The 18,614-nt window shown below is 45.2% G+C and overlaps 1 protein-coding gene across 6 annotated transcripts in view; it reads left to right on the forward strand.

The window, feature by feature from the left end:
* The window catches only part of PRIMPOL (primase and DNA directed polymerase), a 585,691-nt gene that overhangs the window by 402,794 nt on the left and 164,283 nt on the right, over nucleotides 1-18,614 (forward strand). For 5 of the 6 annotated variants that reach the window (XM_085641903.1, XM_085641905.1, XM_085641902.1 and 2 more), the window contains one exon: nucleotides 10,251-10,517. The exons of the other annotated variant lie outside the window; for it this stretch is intronic. In XM_085641903.1, the coding sequence (XP_085498029.1) occupies nucleotides 10,251-10,517 (267 nt within the window). The remainder of the gene's footprint in view (nucleotides 1-10,250; nucleotides 10,518-18,614) is intronic. 6 annotated transcript variants of the gene reach the window in all.

The raw sequence follows: 18,614 nt of genomic DNA on the forward strand, positions 1-18,614 counted from the left end.
TACCACTATACCTCCTGAAATAGTACTCCACCCAATTAGAGGTGGGTGATATATGCTAGTGAAGCAGTCGGTGTTGGGAGAGCTTGCATCTGTTCCTTGGCACTTTCCACCTTTTAAAAGTTACAGGGGAAATATGTTGAGATGCACTCCACTCCACAAGTTATTACATTTATGAGTGGGGCTTCTTCCATTGTTGTTTGCTTGATATTGGCGTATGAATTCAGATGATCGTACATGCATTATAAAGGTGAGGGAATCACAGGCTTTTCTTCTTTTATCAACCCCCTAATGGTTTTTGCAGACAAGATGCTCAATCTTGTGCATGTTATTTACTGTTACACTGAGGCCTCTTTTGTAATTGTTGCCCTAGCAAAAGATGACTCCAAAATTGAGCACTACTAATTTTAGGAAGCTCTTTTAACATCACAACAAGCCCGGCAAGGAACGTCCTGGTACACCAAACTCCAGTCTTCAACTGCAGAGGACCCTAGAACCCGAATGCTGTGCCACGGATACTAGTCATGCAAACAGACCTAAGTCATGGTGTGAGGCAAAGATAGCGATAAAGATAAACAACACATAAAGCGTCCGTCGTCAGCGTTGTGATCGCCGGGATGACGTCGTCGGAGTACTTAGACGCAGACGTCAGTTCTTCTTTTTTCCGCGCCAGTAATCGCTGATCCAGGAAGAGCATACCCTTTTAGTCACTTTTTGACAAAACGTTTTAGAACTCTTTTGGTTCTATTCTTGTCGACATCGACTCTGGTGCCGGTAGGGATGCCTGGCTTTAAGGCTTGTGACTCCTGTCACCGACTGATGTCGGTCACGGACCACCACCGCTGGTGCCTCTATTGCCTTGGAACCGACCACGTGGCTGAGTCGTGCCTCAACTGCCGGGCCTTGACTTCGAAAGCTAGGCGGGAGTGGTCCCGCAAGCTACTCGAGTACCGGCAGCCCCCACCGCTCGTCGGGGTCCAAGTCTTCGAAATCCAGTAAGTCGAAGCACAGCAAGAAGTCGAAGAAGCGACATCGCTCTTCTGACTCCCCTCGCCGGTCGCGCGACTCGGCTGTGGGTTCGGGTGGCACCAACCGCGTGGCTCCGTCGGAGCCGCAGGGGTCCCGTCCGTCCCCATACCCTCCAGTCCCTGGGACTGACGCGACTCCGGCGGAAGTCAGTGCCTTCCTCATGGCCAGGAGGAACCTGGCTCCGCCGTCGACACCTGCTGGCGCGTCTTCGGGCCCCGCAGGCTCGACTGGGAGGCCTAGCGAGCCGGCGGCTCCGGCCCCGGCGCCGTCGTCGACTCCGGTCCCGAAGCCGCAGGTCCCCGGGGGATCCAAGCCTGGATCCCAGTCTGTGCCGGTCGACCTCACAACCCCTCCGCTGGCGCCGACTCCTCCGGTGCCACCCCCGGCCCCGGATGACGCCGTTCCCCAGTTTAGTCCCGGTCCGGGCCCGGCGTCGGAGCGGCGGACCGGCGGCGATAGGTTGCAATTTCATCTTCCGCCCGGCTCCGATCATTCCACCTGTATACCAGGAGTCTGATGACGGTGTCGACTGGGAGGGGTCTGAGGACCCTCTGGTCCGGCAGGGCCAGTTGTCTCAGGACTGAGCAGACGAGCTGGGGGATGCCAGTGGTCTTGACACCTCCCCTGACACTGGCTTCATCTCTCCTCCGACCGTGGCTTCGGATGAAGGTGCTGCATTTTCTGTGGTGCTGCGCAAGGCGGCCGAAGCCCTTGGGCTAGAACTGCCTGCTGTGGCCGTGAGGACGAATCTCCTCACCAAAGTGCTTCAACCGTCAGCAAGTTCCTTGGAGCCTCTGCTGCAGTTCAATGAAGCACTCATTGAAGTTCTGAAGGGCACCTGGTCCAAGCCCTCCTGTGGACCGGAACGTGGCCCGGCGCCACCGCCCTGCACCGGGCGACCCCAGTTTTCTGTCCCAACACCCCACGCCCGAGAACCTGGTTATCCAGGTCTCTACCTCCCAGACCTCCTTCCCGTCCGCTCCCCCGGATCGGGAATCCAAAAGACTAGAACAGTTTGGGAAGAAGCTGTTCTCCTCTCTTAATTCGGCGTTGCGGTCTCTCAACACCGCGTGTCTTTTGGACCGTTACTCCCACTCCCTGTGGGATACGGTGGAGGACGTGCTGCCCCAGTGCCCGGAGGAGGCACGGACACGACTTGCCCAGGCTCTTGCCGAGGGGCGGGATGCTGTACGGCATGCAATCCGATGTGGACTGGATACAACGGACTCGCTGGGCAGGGCAATGTTGCTTCGTCGCCATGCCTGGCTGCGGTCCACAAGTTTTTCTGGGGATGTCCAGAGCACCCTCATGGACATGCCCTTCGATGGCAGTCGCCTTTTTGGCGACAAAGCGGATAGTGCGCTGGAGCGCTTTAAGGACCCCAGGGCTACGGCCAAGTCCTTGGGCCTTTCGGCCCGCGCCCTCATACTTCCACTTTTTGTCCCTTTCGTGGCCAAGGAAGGGGCGCCCCCTCACGTCCAACTAGCCACAGGCCGCAGAATCAACCTCCACGCGGACGTGGATTCCGCCGAGGCGGTACAGGGGGACAACGTGCCGGTCCGTCCACATCTACCACAGCAGCATCCGCCTCAAAGCCCTCCTAGTCCGAGATTTCAGGCCCATTCCACACCAGTGGGAAGCAGAGTTCGCCATCACCTGCTCCACTGGCGCACCATCACATCGGACAGGTGGGTGCTGCAAATCATCCGAAGGGGCTACTCCCTCCCCTTCGAGGCGACCCCTCCAGCCATGCCACCTACTACTTTCTGGTTCCCAAGAAGGGCAAAGGGGGCCTACGCCCTATCTTGGACCTCAGGAGCGTCAACACCTTCCTCCGGAAGGAAAAGTTCAAGATGCTCACTGTAGCTCAGGTTCTGGCGGCCCTAGACCCTGGAGACTGGATGGTAGCGTTGGACTTGCAGGACGCTTATTTCCACATCCCCGTCCTGCCGGCCCACCGGCGTTACCTGCAGTTCACGGTGGGCCAGGAGCATTTTCAGTTTACCGTGCCCCCCTTCGGCCTCACCAGTGCCCCTCGGGTGTTCACGAAAGTGATGGTGGTGGTCGCAGCTCATCTACGCAGATTAGGGGTTCCAGTCTTCCCCTAGCTAGACGACTAGTTGTTGAAGGCGGGCTCGCCCCAGGCGGTCGTCTCCCACCTCCAAACTACGGCCGACCTCTTGCATTTGCTGGGGTTCTCCATCAATTTGCCAAAGTCGCATCTGAGTCCCTCCCAGCAGCTCCTCTTCATCGGAGAAGTTCTGGACTCTGTGCAGTTCCGGGCCTATCCTCCGGAACAGCGGGTCCAGGATATTCAGGCTCTGATTCCCATCTTTATGCCTCTATCCTGGGTTTCGGTCAGGTTGGTGCTGCGGCTTCTGGGTCTGAGGGCCTCCTGCATCCTGTTGGTGCATCACGCCAGATGGCGAATGCGGGCTCTGCAGTGGAACCTGAAGTTTCAGTGGGCCCAGCATCGGGGCAACCTGTCCGACCACATCCTGATCTCAGAGGGCACTGCGAGACAGTTGCAGTGGTGGCTCACGGACCGCGATTGGGTCAGTGGCAGATCCCTCTCCCTACCCCAACCGGAGCACGTAGTGGTGACTGATGCGTCCCTCCTGGGATGGGGGGGCCACATGGGAGAGGCGGAGATCAGAGGTCCCGGCTCCATATCAACCTTCTGGAGCTGAGGGCGATCCGACTTGCACTGAAGGCATTCCTTCCCTCTGTCCGGGGAAGTGTAGTGCAGGTGTTCACGGACAACACCACCGCCATGTGGTATTGCAACAAACAAGGCGGTGGGGTCGTGGACCCTTTGTCAGGAGGCTCTGCGCCTCTGGACATGGCTGGAACATCAGGGCATCACCCTGGTGGTTCAACATCTGGCGGGCTCACTGAACGCCAGAGCAGACTAACTCAGCCGCCGGTGCATGATGGATCACGAATGGCGTCTAAACACGGACGTGGTGCAAGGCTTCTTTCGGCAGTGGGGAGAGCCTTGGTTAGATCTATTCGCCACCAAAGAGAACGCGCAATGTCACCAGTTCTGCGCGTTGGAGTTTCCAAGGCGGCGCTCGCTCGGGGATGCCTTTCGTCGCGAGTGGAGTTGCGGTCTGTTGCACGTCTTTCCGCCTATACCACTTCTGCCCAGAGTGCTGAAGAAGATCAGGCGCGACCAGGCCCAAGTCATCTTGGTGGCTCCGGATTGGGCACAAAGGTACTGGTATCCCGAGCTACTCAGTCTGTCGATCGCTCCCCCGATACGACTGCCTCTTCAGGAGGACCTTCTGTCGCAGCAGCAGGGGACGGTCCTCCACCCAAACCTGTCCAGCCTCCACCTCCATGCGGGGAGATTGAGCGGCGGCAGTTGATGCCATTTGACTTGCCTCCTGAAGTCTGTAATGTTATTCTGGCAGCCAGGCGTCCCTCCACAAAATCGGTATACGCCTGCAGGTGGAACAAATTTGTGGCATGGTGCACAGCAAAGGCTGTGCATCCCCTCTCCGCCCCTCTTTCTGAGGTTCTCCTCTTTCTTCTTTCTCTGGCCCAGCAGGGCTCTGCTCTGGGCACCCTCAAGGGATACCTTTCAGCTATTTCTGCTTTCTTACGGCTTCCTGATCAGCCTTCTCTTTTCAAATCCCCTGTTGTTTCTTGATTCTTTAAGGGCATTACTCACATGTTTCCTCCTGTCCCTTTCGTAATGCCTCAGTGGGATTTTAACCTTGTTTTGATCTTTCTGATGTGCGCTCCCTTTGAGATACTTCATAATTGTCCCCTTCGTCTTCTCACTCTTAAGACTGCTTTCCTGGTTGCCATCACCTCTGCTAGACGGGTGAGTGAGCTCCAGGCTCTCTCTTCTAAGCCTCCTTTCCTTTCTGTCCATCCGGACAAAATGTGGTAACTGCCTTTCACATCGTCCAGTCTGTTACACTGCACACCTTCTTTCCACCTCCGCATCCCTCGAAAGAGGAAGAGAGGCTCCACCGTCTGGACCCAAAACGGGCGCTGTCCTTCTGTCTGGACCGCACCAAACAGTTCCGGGTGGACGACCAACTCTTTGTTGGCTACGTGGGTGCTAAGAAGGGGCGGGCAGTGCACAAGCGAACCATCTCTCGGTGGGTCGTTTTGTGTATCAAGGCCTGTTATGCCTTAGCTGAAAAGGAACCTCCTGTAGGGCTGAGGGCCCATTCCTCTCGGGCCACAGCGGCGACCACTGCCCTGGGCCGGTGTGTCCCCTTGCAGGACATCTGTCAGGCTGCAACGTGGGCCTCGCTGCACACGTTTGCCAAACACTATTGCCTGGACAGCCAAGTCCGGAGAGACGGCTTCTTTGGCCGTTCTGTTCTCCAGGACTTTCTCGTGTGATCTTGGTTCGCAGACCCACCACCGGGGTTGGTATTGCTGGGGTATCTATTCTAAGGTGAGGAATCTAACTAAAGTGTTTCTTTCAGATGAACAAGTTACTTACCTTCGGTAACAATATATCTGTAAGAAACATTAGTTAGTTAGATTCCTCACCGACCCACCCATCCTCCCCGTTCTGTGAACCGATATCTAGGGTTGAGGTCATCCCTTTCAGAGCCCTAGAATTTTTCGGCACCAGTGTCGGTCTCTTGCAAGGCTCTGCGTTCCTGGTGCGGAAAGCTATGTACAAGAACTGACGTCAGCGCGCGAGGGCGGCGTCTAAGTACTCCGTCGACGTCATCCCGGCGATGATGACGCCGACCACGGACGCAGAGCCGCAGACGACGCCTAGTGACGCGCAAGGGTATTGCTGACGAAAAATCTTTCCGGATTCAGCCTGACGCCTGGGGATATTCTAAGGTGAGGAATCTAAGGTGAGGATTCTCACTAACTAATGTTTCTTACAGATATATCGTTACCGAAGGTAAGTAACTTGTTCTTCTGGTTTCCATCACTTCACTTAGGCGTGTCAGTGAGCACTAGCCTTGGAAGAACCTTTCTTGCAGATACATGGGGATAGGGTTGTCCTCTGCACCAACCCCAAATTCCTCCCTAAGATGGCTTCACAGTTCCATTGAACTCCCTGTCTTTTTCCCACAATCTGGCTCCGTTGCGGAACGTGCTCTCCATACTTTGGATGTTAAGCGAGCCCTCATGTACTGCACTGACCGGTCGAAACCGTATAGGAAGACATAACAGCTCTTTGTTGCTTTTTCCAGACTCCACAAAGGGAGGGTCCTATCCAAATCAGGCCTTGCAAGATGGATCGTAAAGTGCATACAGACACGCTATGCTAAAGATAAGAGGATCTTGCCCATTCCGCCTAGAGCCCACTCCACTCAGGAAAAAAGGAGACTCTATGACATTCCTAGGGAACATTTCAATAGCTGACATCTGCAAAGCAGCTTCCTCGTTCACACAACATACTTTTACAAAGCATTACTGTGTGGATGTGCTAGCCCTCCAACAAGCCAGTGTTGGCCAGGCAGTACTTTAAATCTACTGCAACTCCCACAGGCTTGCCACCACTTCTGGAATGACTGATTTACAGTCTATACACAACATGTGTATTTTCATATCTACAGCCACACATGCCTCGAATGGAAAACTTTACTTACCCAGTAAGCTTCTGTTCATGGCATGTAGCGCAGTAGATTCACTTGCGCCCACCCTCTGCCCCGGATGCCTGTGGCCGTTGCAGTGTTCTGTCTATCTCACTCTTTTCTTTCTTTGCATGGACATTTCTGCATCGCTTCGCTTCACTTTCCATCCTCGCCTGCTGTGGCGTTGATGACCATTTGCATTACCACCAAGAGGAGGACTCACAGTACCTCATTACTGGAAAGACTTCTTTGAACAAAAACAGCCTGCACACATCTAGGCCCAAGTTGACAGGAGTATGCACAGCATGTGAATCTACGGCACTACATGCCACAAACAAATGATATTTATTTTAAAATGCTGCCCATTGCACCATTCATTAACACCCTGGATTTTACCCTGGCACTTTGGGGTGTCGCACACTGCAAAGTGGCAAGAAGCACTGTCTGGAAGAGGATCGGGGACTTCTACGGTGCTTACATCATTTGAATAGTTCTAATCGTAATACAGCCTCGCTGAAAGAAAGCCACTACAACACCTGCAGATTCAACACTGGATCACCCACAAAGATATGAAACCCCTTGCAAGTAGGAAACTGATACCATTTGAAAGCTGGACCTTCACCGGAAAAAAAAGCAAAGAAAAAAGAGACAGAGAGACAGAGACAGAGACAGAGAGAGAAAATGTATGTATGTATGTATGTATTTCTTGTGTTCCTAGCTCAGTAGGGGGATAGAAACTCTGGCCAGAGGCAGTGGGAGGAAGCGCTAGGTCGCACTTTATCTGATGAGTGTACTGAAACCTATGTAGCGGTCAGGGAAACCGAACGCTAGCTTAAATTCTTGCATCTATGGCACTAGACACAGTTAGACTTAGCACCTGCAATCCTTTCAGGTGTTAAGAGTGTTGGAGGGGGTGTGGTAATCCGGGAATCACTTTTACACTAATTCTGGCCCTGCATCAAACTGCAGCAGTTTTGTGACTTGGTCCTGTGGAACGTAGGCAAGATGTTGAACACCACCCTACTGAGACTCCCCACACATATTATCCTGGAACTGCTAAATATACAGACCTATCCTTTTTTAGGTCTAGCCTGGGCAGCGCATGCGCTGCTCTGCAAGGCATGCTGTATTAAGGTATGGATGTGAAGCTCCGCCCAGTTTTTTCATTGGCTTGTGTCATTGTCCATTGTAAACTGTGGCTTTTCATTAGTCAATAGACTTAGTAGTCCCTCTTTAGTAACACCTTTTCCCATTTTGAAACCTCCCGTGAGGACATCCCCTGTTACCTGTGTTGTTGCTTGGTAGGCTTTAATTACAGCCTCCGAGCGCTATTTTCTCAAAGAGCTTTGTCCTGCCTGCTCTTCTTGCAGGAAAAGGCAGGACATGCTCTCTCCTAACGCATTTGCAATAGATCAAACTATTGGCATTGTAAATGACGATCTTTTTTAATTATCTGTTTTAAAAAAAAACACATGAATAAAAGGCATTGTCATTTACAATACCAATAGCTCTAACTCTCGCAAATGCGAGACTAATGCATTGCAAATGCTTGTCTTCTCCAAGGTGCTAGCTTGGTTTCCTGACCCTGTGCGCTGCCAAGCAGATCATTTTAGCAATATGGGGTTCAGGCACTGGAGTGCAGAGCTCGACTCTGGGCCCCTTGTTTGTCATTCCTCTTTGATGAATTTACAGATCTACCATTTCCATAGTACCTCCAAGTTTCCAGAACAGTGTCGGCCAGGGGGCTGGTGATCAACCAGGTAACTTAAGGAGAAGGCCATTGCCTAGCTCTGAACCTTCTGACCATCACAGGCTACTGGGCTCTTTCTTGGGATAGATGCGTCTCATACTTTACTATTTGTTATCCTACTATTGGGGGAGGAAGAAATGAAGAGGGATTTGGGTCGTCACCGTTTCTTCTTCTGTTTCCCATGTTTTCTAAATAAGTTTAATAAAAACAGAAGTGATCCTAAAATTGCTGCCCAGTGTCTGCTAAAAACGTAATGAAACATAGCATAGGTAAGTGGAACAAACCAAATGTTGTTAATACATTGAGAAATAGTCATTCTATAAATCTTTGGTTAATACATATCTCTTACATAGTTGCTGTGTATCATCACCAGGACGTGAAGGAAATGTGCACCGAGGCAGACTGTGATTATCCAGGAAGCCCTTGAATGGTGGACCTCTACTATAAATTGGCTGGCCAGTGACAGTGGACTTAGGGGCTAGCTAGTGGCTAGCTCGCCTAATGTACAGAGCTATATACACTTACACCCACAGCAAATCCCTACATTTAATACCTACTGGGTAATTGTTCTGCTACTGGTCCCGGTCAATAGGACGATGTAGTCCGGATGTGTTGAGGCATAAAAATACCATAAATGGGAGGCTGAAAAGGTTGTTTTTGAAAGCAGAGGGTGCCCCCGCAAATTCGTGAAAATCTGGGGACCATGGATAGAGAGAGCATTTGGATTGGACATCAGGACAAGGGCAGTATTCTGAAGCCAGGTGTGACTTTCTTCCCTTTTTCCCCCATGTACACTCTATTCTCCAGCATTCCAGTTTTCTTAAAATCTTTCCCTATTTACTTCTTTCCGTTTTTTATTGGTTCTATCTTTACTCCTCTTCTTCCTTTTTGCTTCTCTCAAACTCTCTTCATTAGCACCTCTCAGTTCTGTGTCTCTTTCCAGTGTTTATTTTTTCCAATTTCTGTTTTGCACTGTGTTCATCGTTTTAAGAATCCCTAAGTGACATCGTTTTAAGAATCCCTAAGTGACAACATACAGTCCTGTCATGCTTTTCTTCTGTCAATATGTGTCTTAGCTTTTCAACAGAGATGTTGGAATCTGCTGTCAGAGTCAAGGAGGCCCATAAAGAACTGTTAAATCATTTGATATGACAGATGGGTTGTGCTCCAGAGGAAACCTCCTACCCTGCTGCAACTGCTAATGTGTGTGTGGGGGGGGGGGTGTTCTCTACACCCATGGATAGAGTGTAAATAGATATAGCGCAACCATCACTTTGTCTTATAATTCCCCATCATATGCATTTACTATGGCCTGTAATATTGCATTTTCAAGAAGTGTCCTTCATGTAGAACACCACAGTGCACATATTTCTTCACCATGGTCTTCTTGTATTATTCTCACTTTCTCCTTAAGAAGATGGGAGCCTTTACGAAATGATTAAGGATGAATATAATTGCAACTAGGAAGAGCAAGGCTCTGACTCATTTGAGAGTTTTCAATAGATTCCTCACCGGATGTTGGGGGTAAGACTCAGAACAGCAATACTGAAAATAACAACATTTCATAGATAAGACTTTGCAGTTAAGTACAACATCGTATTGGGTCGTATCAGTCAAAGAACCATTTATTTTATAAAACAATTACAGGAAATGTTAAGCTGACTACTTAAAATCCCTTTGTCCTTTAAAATGATAGGGCTGCGATACCGTCCTTGACTTACTCTTCAATCATAGATTCGACTTGTATTGTAGTTTTCAGTAAAGACATTTTAGCAGTAAAGGTGTAGCAAGCAATGCTCATGAAATCACCAGTGATAGAATTCATACACTGAAACAGTAGATGCTGAATTTTTTTTTTTTAAACAATTACCAGAGTGGTTAACTCTACTACATCTTGTTGCATTCAGGCAATTTTGTAAAGACCATCATAAATCCTGCACTTCTCCTGTTAGAACATGATGCTGATGCACGAGAAGCAGAAAAAGCAAAGTCTGAGGCTTGCTCATCTCCCCAAGTTTCTTTCGAAGCAAATTCTCCACGTGTTTTACGGGGACTGAAGGAAGTTGGAAAGAACCATATAGTGACTTCAGGCAAACAGCTGGACGAGAAAGATGATCTGTCCTTTTTAATTGTCAAAAATAAAGAGGGAGGCAAGCAGTTGTTTACTGATCTTGGTAAATATGATCTTTTTTTTATTTACATCTCTCTATGCGAATGCTAAGTTTCCTTGCCAGATTTCATTGTTTTGTTTCATATTTGTTTTTACGTATTATTTGTTTTTATTTGGTTGAAAAGGTAGGACAGGTTCACATAATAAGTAACTGAACATATGAAATCCCAAGACCAAATATATATTGTAAATTGCCAACACCTTAAAAGGAAAATCAAAATGTGAATGGTGCAATAACAATACCATGGTTGAAGAGGGTTAGCTGAAAGCCCCTATGAGTAAGTATATTATATGCATGATTTCAGGAAAATCAAAAGGTGTTAGGTTATGCAACACCTAAAAAATAAATTGTGATATAAGACTAGGCCAGCAATTAAGGGAGACGCATGGGTCCATGAAGGTTATTCAGGTTCAGACACCAAAAATATTCTAGGAGTCGCCTATTGCATACTATAGACAGTCCTATATGGGAAATCACACAATTGGTCTTTAAAAAGAAAAGGTAGTGTATGCACTGGACTAGCACAAGGTGTTTGTCTCGTGGGTCTCTGGCTATAAATTCCTCGGACCTGATATTCTCGCATCAGTGCCTATCCTAATCATGGGTCCCAGGCTGCAACTCTGGGCAATAGCTTGCTTAGTCTCCACAACGGCCCCAACAGCGCTGGGATGCCTGGCTTCACCATGGGGGTGCCCAGGAGTGGACACTTCACACGGATAGCCAGGAAGGGTTCCTACAGCGGTATGAGTACAGCGCGGAGATACCCCCAGGGGTGATTCGGCGCTATATAAGCACATACACATTTACACATTTGTGTAGTCCAGAAGCGATCTCCAACCTTTTCTGTAATAAGAACTACTCATGTTCAATGAAAATCCTCCTAGCTACTATTACTAGTACTAGAGTTGTAATAGTGACCACATCAGACAAGATTACATTCTTGACCACCATATTCAAGATTATCAGCAGTGATAATGGTAGTGCGTCTGGTACATTTGCCAGCCAGCAGTGATGTAACACGTTTTGGCCATGTGGAATCCCTTCAGATGAATAATACATATAAGCAATACCTACAATGCCCCTGGCATAAAGTTATTATGTCTCCCAAATGCTGCGTGATTTATCACTTAAATACCAGCTTTAAATATATTTTGAAAATTCCACCTTTTTCAAACATCAGCTCATTTGTTCTGTAACATAAACACCTTTTAATCTCAAACACACACTTTTTAATGTTGGTATACATGTATTAATTCGCAGGAGGAAATGTTTCTAAAGGACAGATTGCACACAACCAAGCTACTCACAGGTTGCTGGAAAGCCACTTGTTGAAGAAGCCTGGTCCAGAGAGGACTTTCCAATTATACCTCAAACTTTGTTTCATTCTTGACATTTAGCTTATTGCAGTTTCTCAACTGCTCTTCTTATTTTTATTTTCTTAATGAGCATGTCAAAATAGAAGCTTTGCTTCCTAAAATTATATAATCACAATTATATTTTTCTGGCTGTTTACTTTATGCATTTGTAATCATTTGTGAATCTAAGCATGGCATAATGTCATGGCACAAGTATTCATTCATATTCATTTTAATATTAGTTCTACTTTGCTCAATACTTCTCCCCTGTAAAAGTGTAAGTTAGACTGAAATGGAACATTGTATTATTCTCTGAGCACCATATCTGCATCTGATATCCAAGTTACTCGCTTACAGTTTTCTCACACCTGGTTTAAAGAGACCAAATAAAGCTCTGATACTGTACCCGCTTTAGCCAACATATTTGTGTCTCAAAATCTTACTACTTTGGGATGCTTGTAAATTTTCCTATCAATTGTAATTGACTCGGATTGCTTTTGGTGTGCATAGGTGTTAAAGAGTTCCAGTGTTAGCTCATTACAGAATTTGAAAAAAGAGCTATTTTAAGAGCGCCTTTCGTCCCAGCGTTTCACTCATCTTCATATGTTTTATTGTATGCTGTAGGAGCTTGTGCATGCATAAGTTATTACAAATTTGATATATTTTTAAAATAAGGAACAATAAAGATGCAAGGGGAAGAGACTTAAAAATACATGATGCACTATAAAGAAAATAATAGCTCCACCTGACATCACTGCGGCATATATTGAATTGAAAGTGAAGAAAGGACAAAGGTTAGAAAAAGCCGAAAGCGGATGAATTGTAACTTCTTGTTCTGCCTTGTCTTTCATGCCAAATGCTTATCACAGACAACTTGCATTAGGTAAATTCATCAAGTTGTGAATTTGTCTTCCTTCTTTAGTCACATTAACAAAAACCTAGTTGTCATTCCCATAATTTCAATCAATTCAATTCCAGCTTTATTTCGACTTATTTGTCATAAAAGCAACATACATAGATATTAAAAACATGTACAATACACAGTCCAGATTCCAGGCAATAAGTTTGGAGATCAATCACAATAAATTCTATCACAACTATGCTAAAAACAATATAAATTAGTTAAAAGCCAGATAATATTTAAAAGATTATTATAATATATTTAAGAAAGGGGAAAGAAATAAAATTCATGGTGTCTAACCGAGCAGATAGGTTGTATAACCAGCCTTTGAATATTATAGCTTACATCCTTTCTGGTTCCTTATAAGATATACATTGAATAGGAATCTACTTAAGCTGAACACTATTGGTTGTGAAGTATTTGACTTAAGTGTACGTTCTGCCTCTTTAAAAAGTCTAAACCCCATGTTTTTACACAAGCGTTTAATCCATCGATCCCTTGGCTTTTTATAAACTGGGCAGAAAAACAGTACGTGAGCATCATTTTCTTTTGCTTCTTGTGAGCAAAGGGTACACAGTCCTCTATCATCTTCATTGCCCCTCCAACTACTAGTATTTGCAGAAATCTGCAGGACCCCATATCTGAATTGTAAATACAGCGTTTTGGCTAATGGTGGTCTTATCTCGTCCATAAATTGTTCGAATACAGGAGTATCCTTAATGGACAAGAATTTCTGCGTCAATATACCTAGTGTGGAGCTAGAGGATACTTCGTTCTTGACGTATACCCAAAACGCAAATTTCAAAAGTTTTTTTGAGAGTGGTAACATGTTCTGGGGGTTTTCCCAAAAATGGGAGAACCCAAGCTTTCTAAACCACTGGGAAATATGTTTTAACCAGGGAATATTTTTATATTCGTCAATCCTAATTATTTCTATCAGTCCATTCTTGTAGTCACTCAGCTCAGGGGTTGTCCATAGTCTAATCCAATAGAGTAGTGGCCTTAGTGTGGCTTGATGGTCAGTCCTTTTAAGGTTAATATCCATGAACACTGGAGTTATCGGTGTTCTTAATGGTATTTTAAGTAGCCTGCGTATGAAGATATTCTCTTCCTTCCTAAAAGTGTTATTGCAGGAGTAACCCCAAACCTCGGCGCCGTATAGTGCTGCCGATTGGGCCTTTGCTTTAAATAATTCTAGTGCCGGCGTAATTGCTTTAGATTGACTACTGCCGTGCACCTTTAGGATAGGCATTAGATTTTGTTTCAAAGTTAATTTACTTTTTTCCAATTGCCCTTTCCAATGAGGCATACTATCCAGCATAATGCCCAGGTAATTAAAACTCTCCACATATTCCAATTTCTGATTATTTAAGGCCAAATTCTTTCTAAAGGATTTCTGAGGATTTATGGACATATATTTTGTTTTAGATGAGTTTATTTCTAACCCCTTCTCCACACAATAGTTGTTAAAAGTGTTTACTAGGTTTTGTAAGCCTTGCGGGGTTTGCGAGATGAGGATTGTGTCATCAGCAAAAAGCAATGCGGTGATCACCTCATCGCCTAATTTCGGGGAGTCATGTTTGCAATCTTTTAAATAGATAGGTATATTGTTGACATATAGAGAGAAGAGTGTGGGCGCCAGCACACACCCTTGGCGGACGCCCCGACCCACAGGGATATCCTTTGAAATTTCTCCTCCCTTGCCCCATCTAACTCTAGCATAATTTCCTGTGTGGAGTCTAATTATTTCCTTAAGTAACTCACTGGGAACTGCCATATCTTTAAGGGTGGACCATAGTAGTTTACGGGGTACAAGGTCAAACGCAGCCCTTAGATCAATGAATGCTACATACAAACTTCCCTTTCTTATATTAATATATTTCCAGCAAATACACATGAATCTAAATACTTGATCCACCGTGCTGGTTTTTAACCTAAATCCTGCTTGGTATTTAGATAAAATCTGTGCCCCTTTTATCCACATTAAAAGTCTGTTTAAAATTTGTCTGGCAAAAGTTTTTTGTAAAAGATCTATTAAACTTATAGGGCGGTAGTTGGCTGGATCATAACGATCCCCTTTCTTAAAAATTGTAACGATTTCGGCCCCTTTCCAAGATTCAGGAATTGGTGTCCCAGCCGCTATAGAATTACATAAGAAATTAATGTATGGTCCCCAAATTCCTACATCATGCTTTAGCAAGTCACCGGGAATTTTATCGGGGCCTGGTGCTTTGCCCATTTTAATAGCCTGTAATGCCTCAACAGTTTCTTCTAAGCTAAAATATAGAAGGGTATTATTATCAGATAATCTATTAATCTCTTGGTCCTCCATAGCCAACTCCTCATTGGTGTTACGATATAATTTAGAAAAGTGATCACACCAGGTTTTTTCATCAAGGTATATATCCCTGGATGATCTGCCTTTTTTGTTTCCCTTGGAGATTAGATTCCAGAATGTGGCCTGATCTTTCTGGTGGGCTGCATTTATAAGGTCATCCCAGAAAGCATCGTCCCAGGCTTTTTTTGCTTGGGCCAATGTCTTTTTATATGCTAATCTGCTATCTTGGATTCCCTGGAAGTCCTTTAATTTTACAGCCTGGATCAGGTCAGTCTTAGCTTTACGACAATCTTTATTATACCATTGGTTTGTTGTCGCTAGATGGTTATCTTTCTGGCTCGAATCCTTTTTATAGATTTTACTTAAATGGGGAGTCAGTGCATCTACTAATTTGTAGTGTAAATCTAGAACATCCTGAGTACCTAGAGCAGGCATTTGGCGTTCCTCCAATATATCGGCAAAGGAATTATATATGTTTGTCATCGTTTCATCCTTGGCCAGAATATAGGGCCACTTAATAACGCGCCTATTATTTGAAACCTGATGTTCTCCTACGGGACTATTTAGCTTGGCTACCATGTTTATATTAGGTGTGAAAGGTTCTGGATGTAACCACAGTTGGAGGGGGAAATGGTCACTCTCTGTTCTATGGTCTATTTTGAAATCTATTATTAGATACCATAAACTCATGGAGACCATTAAAAAATCAAAAGGTGTTAGGTTATGCAACACCTAAAAAATAAATTGTGATATAAGACTAGGCCAGCAATTAAGGGAGACGCATGGGTCCATGAAGGTTATTCAGGTTCATAAGTCATTCTGTACGGACTGCCATAGACACCAAAAATATTCTAGGAGTCGCCTATTGCATACTATAGACAGTCCTATATGGGAAATCACACAATTGGTCTTTAAAAAGAAAAGGTAGTGTATGCACTGGACTAGCACAAGGTGTTTGTCTCGTGGGTCTCGGGCTATAAATTCCTCGGACCTGATATTCTCGCATCAGTGCCTATCCTAATCATGGGTCCCACGCTGCAACTCTGGGCAATAGCTTGCTTAGTCTCCACAACGGCCCCAACAGCGCTGGGATGCCTGGCTTCACCATGGGGGTGCCCAGGAGTGGACACTTCACACGGATAGCCAGGAAGGGTTCCTTCAGCGGTATGAGTACAGCGCGGAGATACCCCCAGGGGTGATTTGGCGCTATATAAGCACATACACATTTACACATTTACACATTTGTGTAGTCCAGAAGCGATCTCCAACCTTTTCTGTAATAAGAACTACTCATGTTCAATGAAAATCCTCCTAGCTACTATTACTAGTACTAGAGTTGTAATAGTGACCACATCAGACAAGATTACATTCTTAACCACCATATTCAAGATTATCAGCAGTGATAATGGTAGTGCGTCTGGTACATTTGCCAGCCAGCAGTGATGTAACACGTTTTGGCCATGTGGAATCCCTTCAGATGAATAATACATATAAGCAATACCTACAATGCCCCTGGCATAAAGTTATTATGTCTCCCAAATGCTGCGTGATTTATCACTTAAATACCAGCTTTAAATATATTTTGAAAATTCAACCTTTTTCAAACATCAGCTCATTTGTTCTGTAACATAAACACCTTTTAATCTCAAACACACACTTTTTAATGTTGGTATACATGTATTAATTCGCAGGAGGAAATGTTTCTAAAGGACAGATTGCACACAACCGAGCTACTCACAGGTTGCTGGAGAGCCACTTGTTGAAGAAGCCTGGTCCAGAGAGGACTTTCCAATTATACCTCAAACTTTGTTTCATTCTTGACATTTAGCTTATTGCAGTTTCTCAACTGCTCTTCTTATTTTTATTTTCTTAATGAGCATGTCAAAATAGAAGCTTTGCTTCCTAAAATTATATAATCACAATTATATTTTTCTGGCTGTTTACTTTATGCATTTGTAATCATTTGTGAATCTAAGCATGGCATAATGTCATGGCACAAGTATTCATTCATATTCATTTGAATATTAGTTCTACTTTGCTTAATACTTCTCCCCTGTAAAAGTATAAGTTAGACTGAAATGGAACATTGTATTATTCTCTGAGCACCATATCTGCATCTGATATCCAAGTTACTCGCTTACAGTTTTCTCACACCTGGTTTAAAGAGACCAAATAAAGCTCTGATACTGTACCCGCTTTAGCCAACATATTTGTGTCTCAAAATCTTACTACTTTGGGATGCTTGTAAATTTTCCTATCAATTGTAATTGACTCGGATTGCTTTTGGTGTGCATAGGTGTTAAAGAGTTCCAGTGTTAGCTCATTATAGAATTTGAAAAAAGAGCTATTTTAAGAGCGCCTTTCGTCCCAGCGTTTCACTCATCTTCATATGTTTTATTGTATGCTGTAGGAGCTTGTGCATGCATAAGTTATTACAAATTTGATATATTTTTAAAATAAGGAACAATAAAGATGCAAGGGGAAGAGACTTAAAAATACATGATGCACTATAAAGAAAATAATAGCTCCACCTGACATCACTGCGGTATATATTGAATTGAAAGTGAAGAAAGGACAAAGGTTAGAAAAAGCCGAAAGCGGATGAATTGTAACTTCTTGTTCTGCCTTGTCTTTCATCCCAAATGCTTATCACAGACAACTTGCATTAGGTAAATTCATCAAGTTGTGAATTTGTCTTCCTTCTTTAGTCACATTAACAAAAACCTAGTTGTCATTCCCATAATTTACTTAAACTGGTTTCTAAGCAGGCACTAAAGTTTCCCTTCAAAAGTTGAACATGCAGGGTTTTCAGAGTCCGCTTGAAGGTAATTTTACTAAGCATACTAGGGACAAAAATGTTACTGACGTTAATTATTGTTTCATATTTATCACAGAGCAATTTTGGGTTGAAATACATTTTTCAACATTTGATTAATTCTCTTGTTTCTAATTAGTAAGTAAGTAAAATATTTGCAAAGCGCTCGAATGTCGAGGCGTCTTGGCGCTAAGGGAGTGAGCTGCTCAGTACAGTCGTGAACTTAATTAGGAGGAAACAGCCAGGTTTTGATAATTTTCTTGAAGCGCAGCCTATTTGGCTGCAGCCTAATGGCCGGCAGCTTGTTCCACAGTTTAACAGCACAGTGGGATAGACACCTGCCTCCCATCTTGCCCGGCGAATTTTAGGAATCTTAAACCATCCCGTGTTAGTTCATCTAAGATTCCGAATGGGCGAGTACCAGAGAAACAGTATCTGCATCCCCCGGGCGCCCCCTCCATACAGTGCCTTGTGAACCAGACAGAGTGCCTTGAATTCCACCTGCTGTTGTGTTGGAAGCCAATGAAGTACCCTAATACTAGCGGGGAAATGGGTTGACCTTTAGGAATGTTAAGTAGTAGCCGAGCAGCATGATCTTACGTAGGATCTTTAGTAGGAAAAAAACGGGGGATTGTCGAAAATTACTCCTGGGTTCCTCGCCTTAGTTGCCGGAGACGAACACTCGCCTGCC

Source organism: Triturus cristatus, chromosome 2_2, assembly GCF_964204655.1.
Source record: "Triturus cristatus chromosome 2_2, aTriCri1.1, whole genome shotgun sequence".
NCBI classification, from domain to species: Eukaryota; Metazoa; Chordata; class Amphibia; order Caudata; family Salamandridae; genus Triturus; species Triturus cristatus.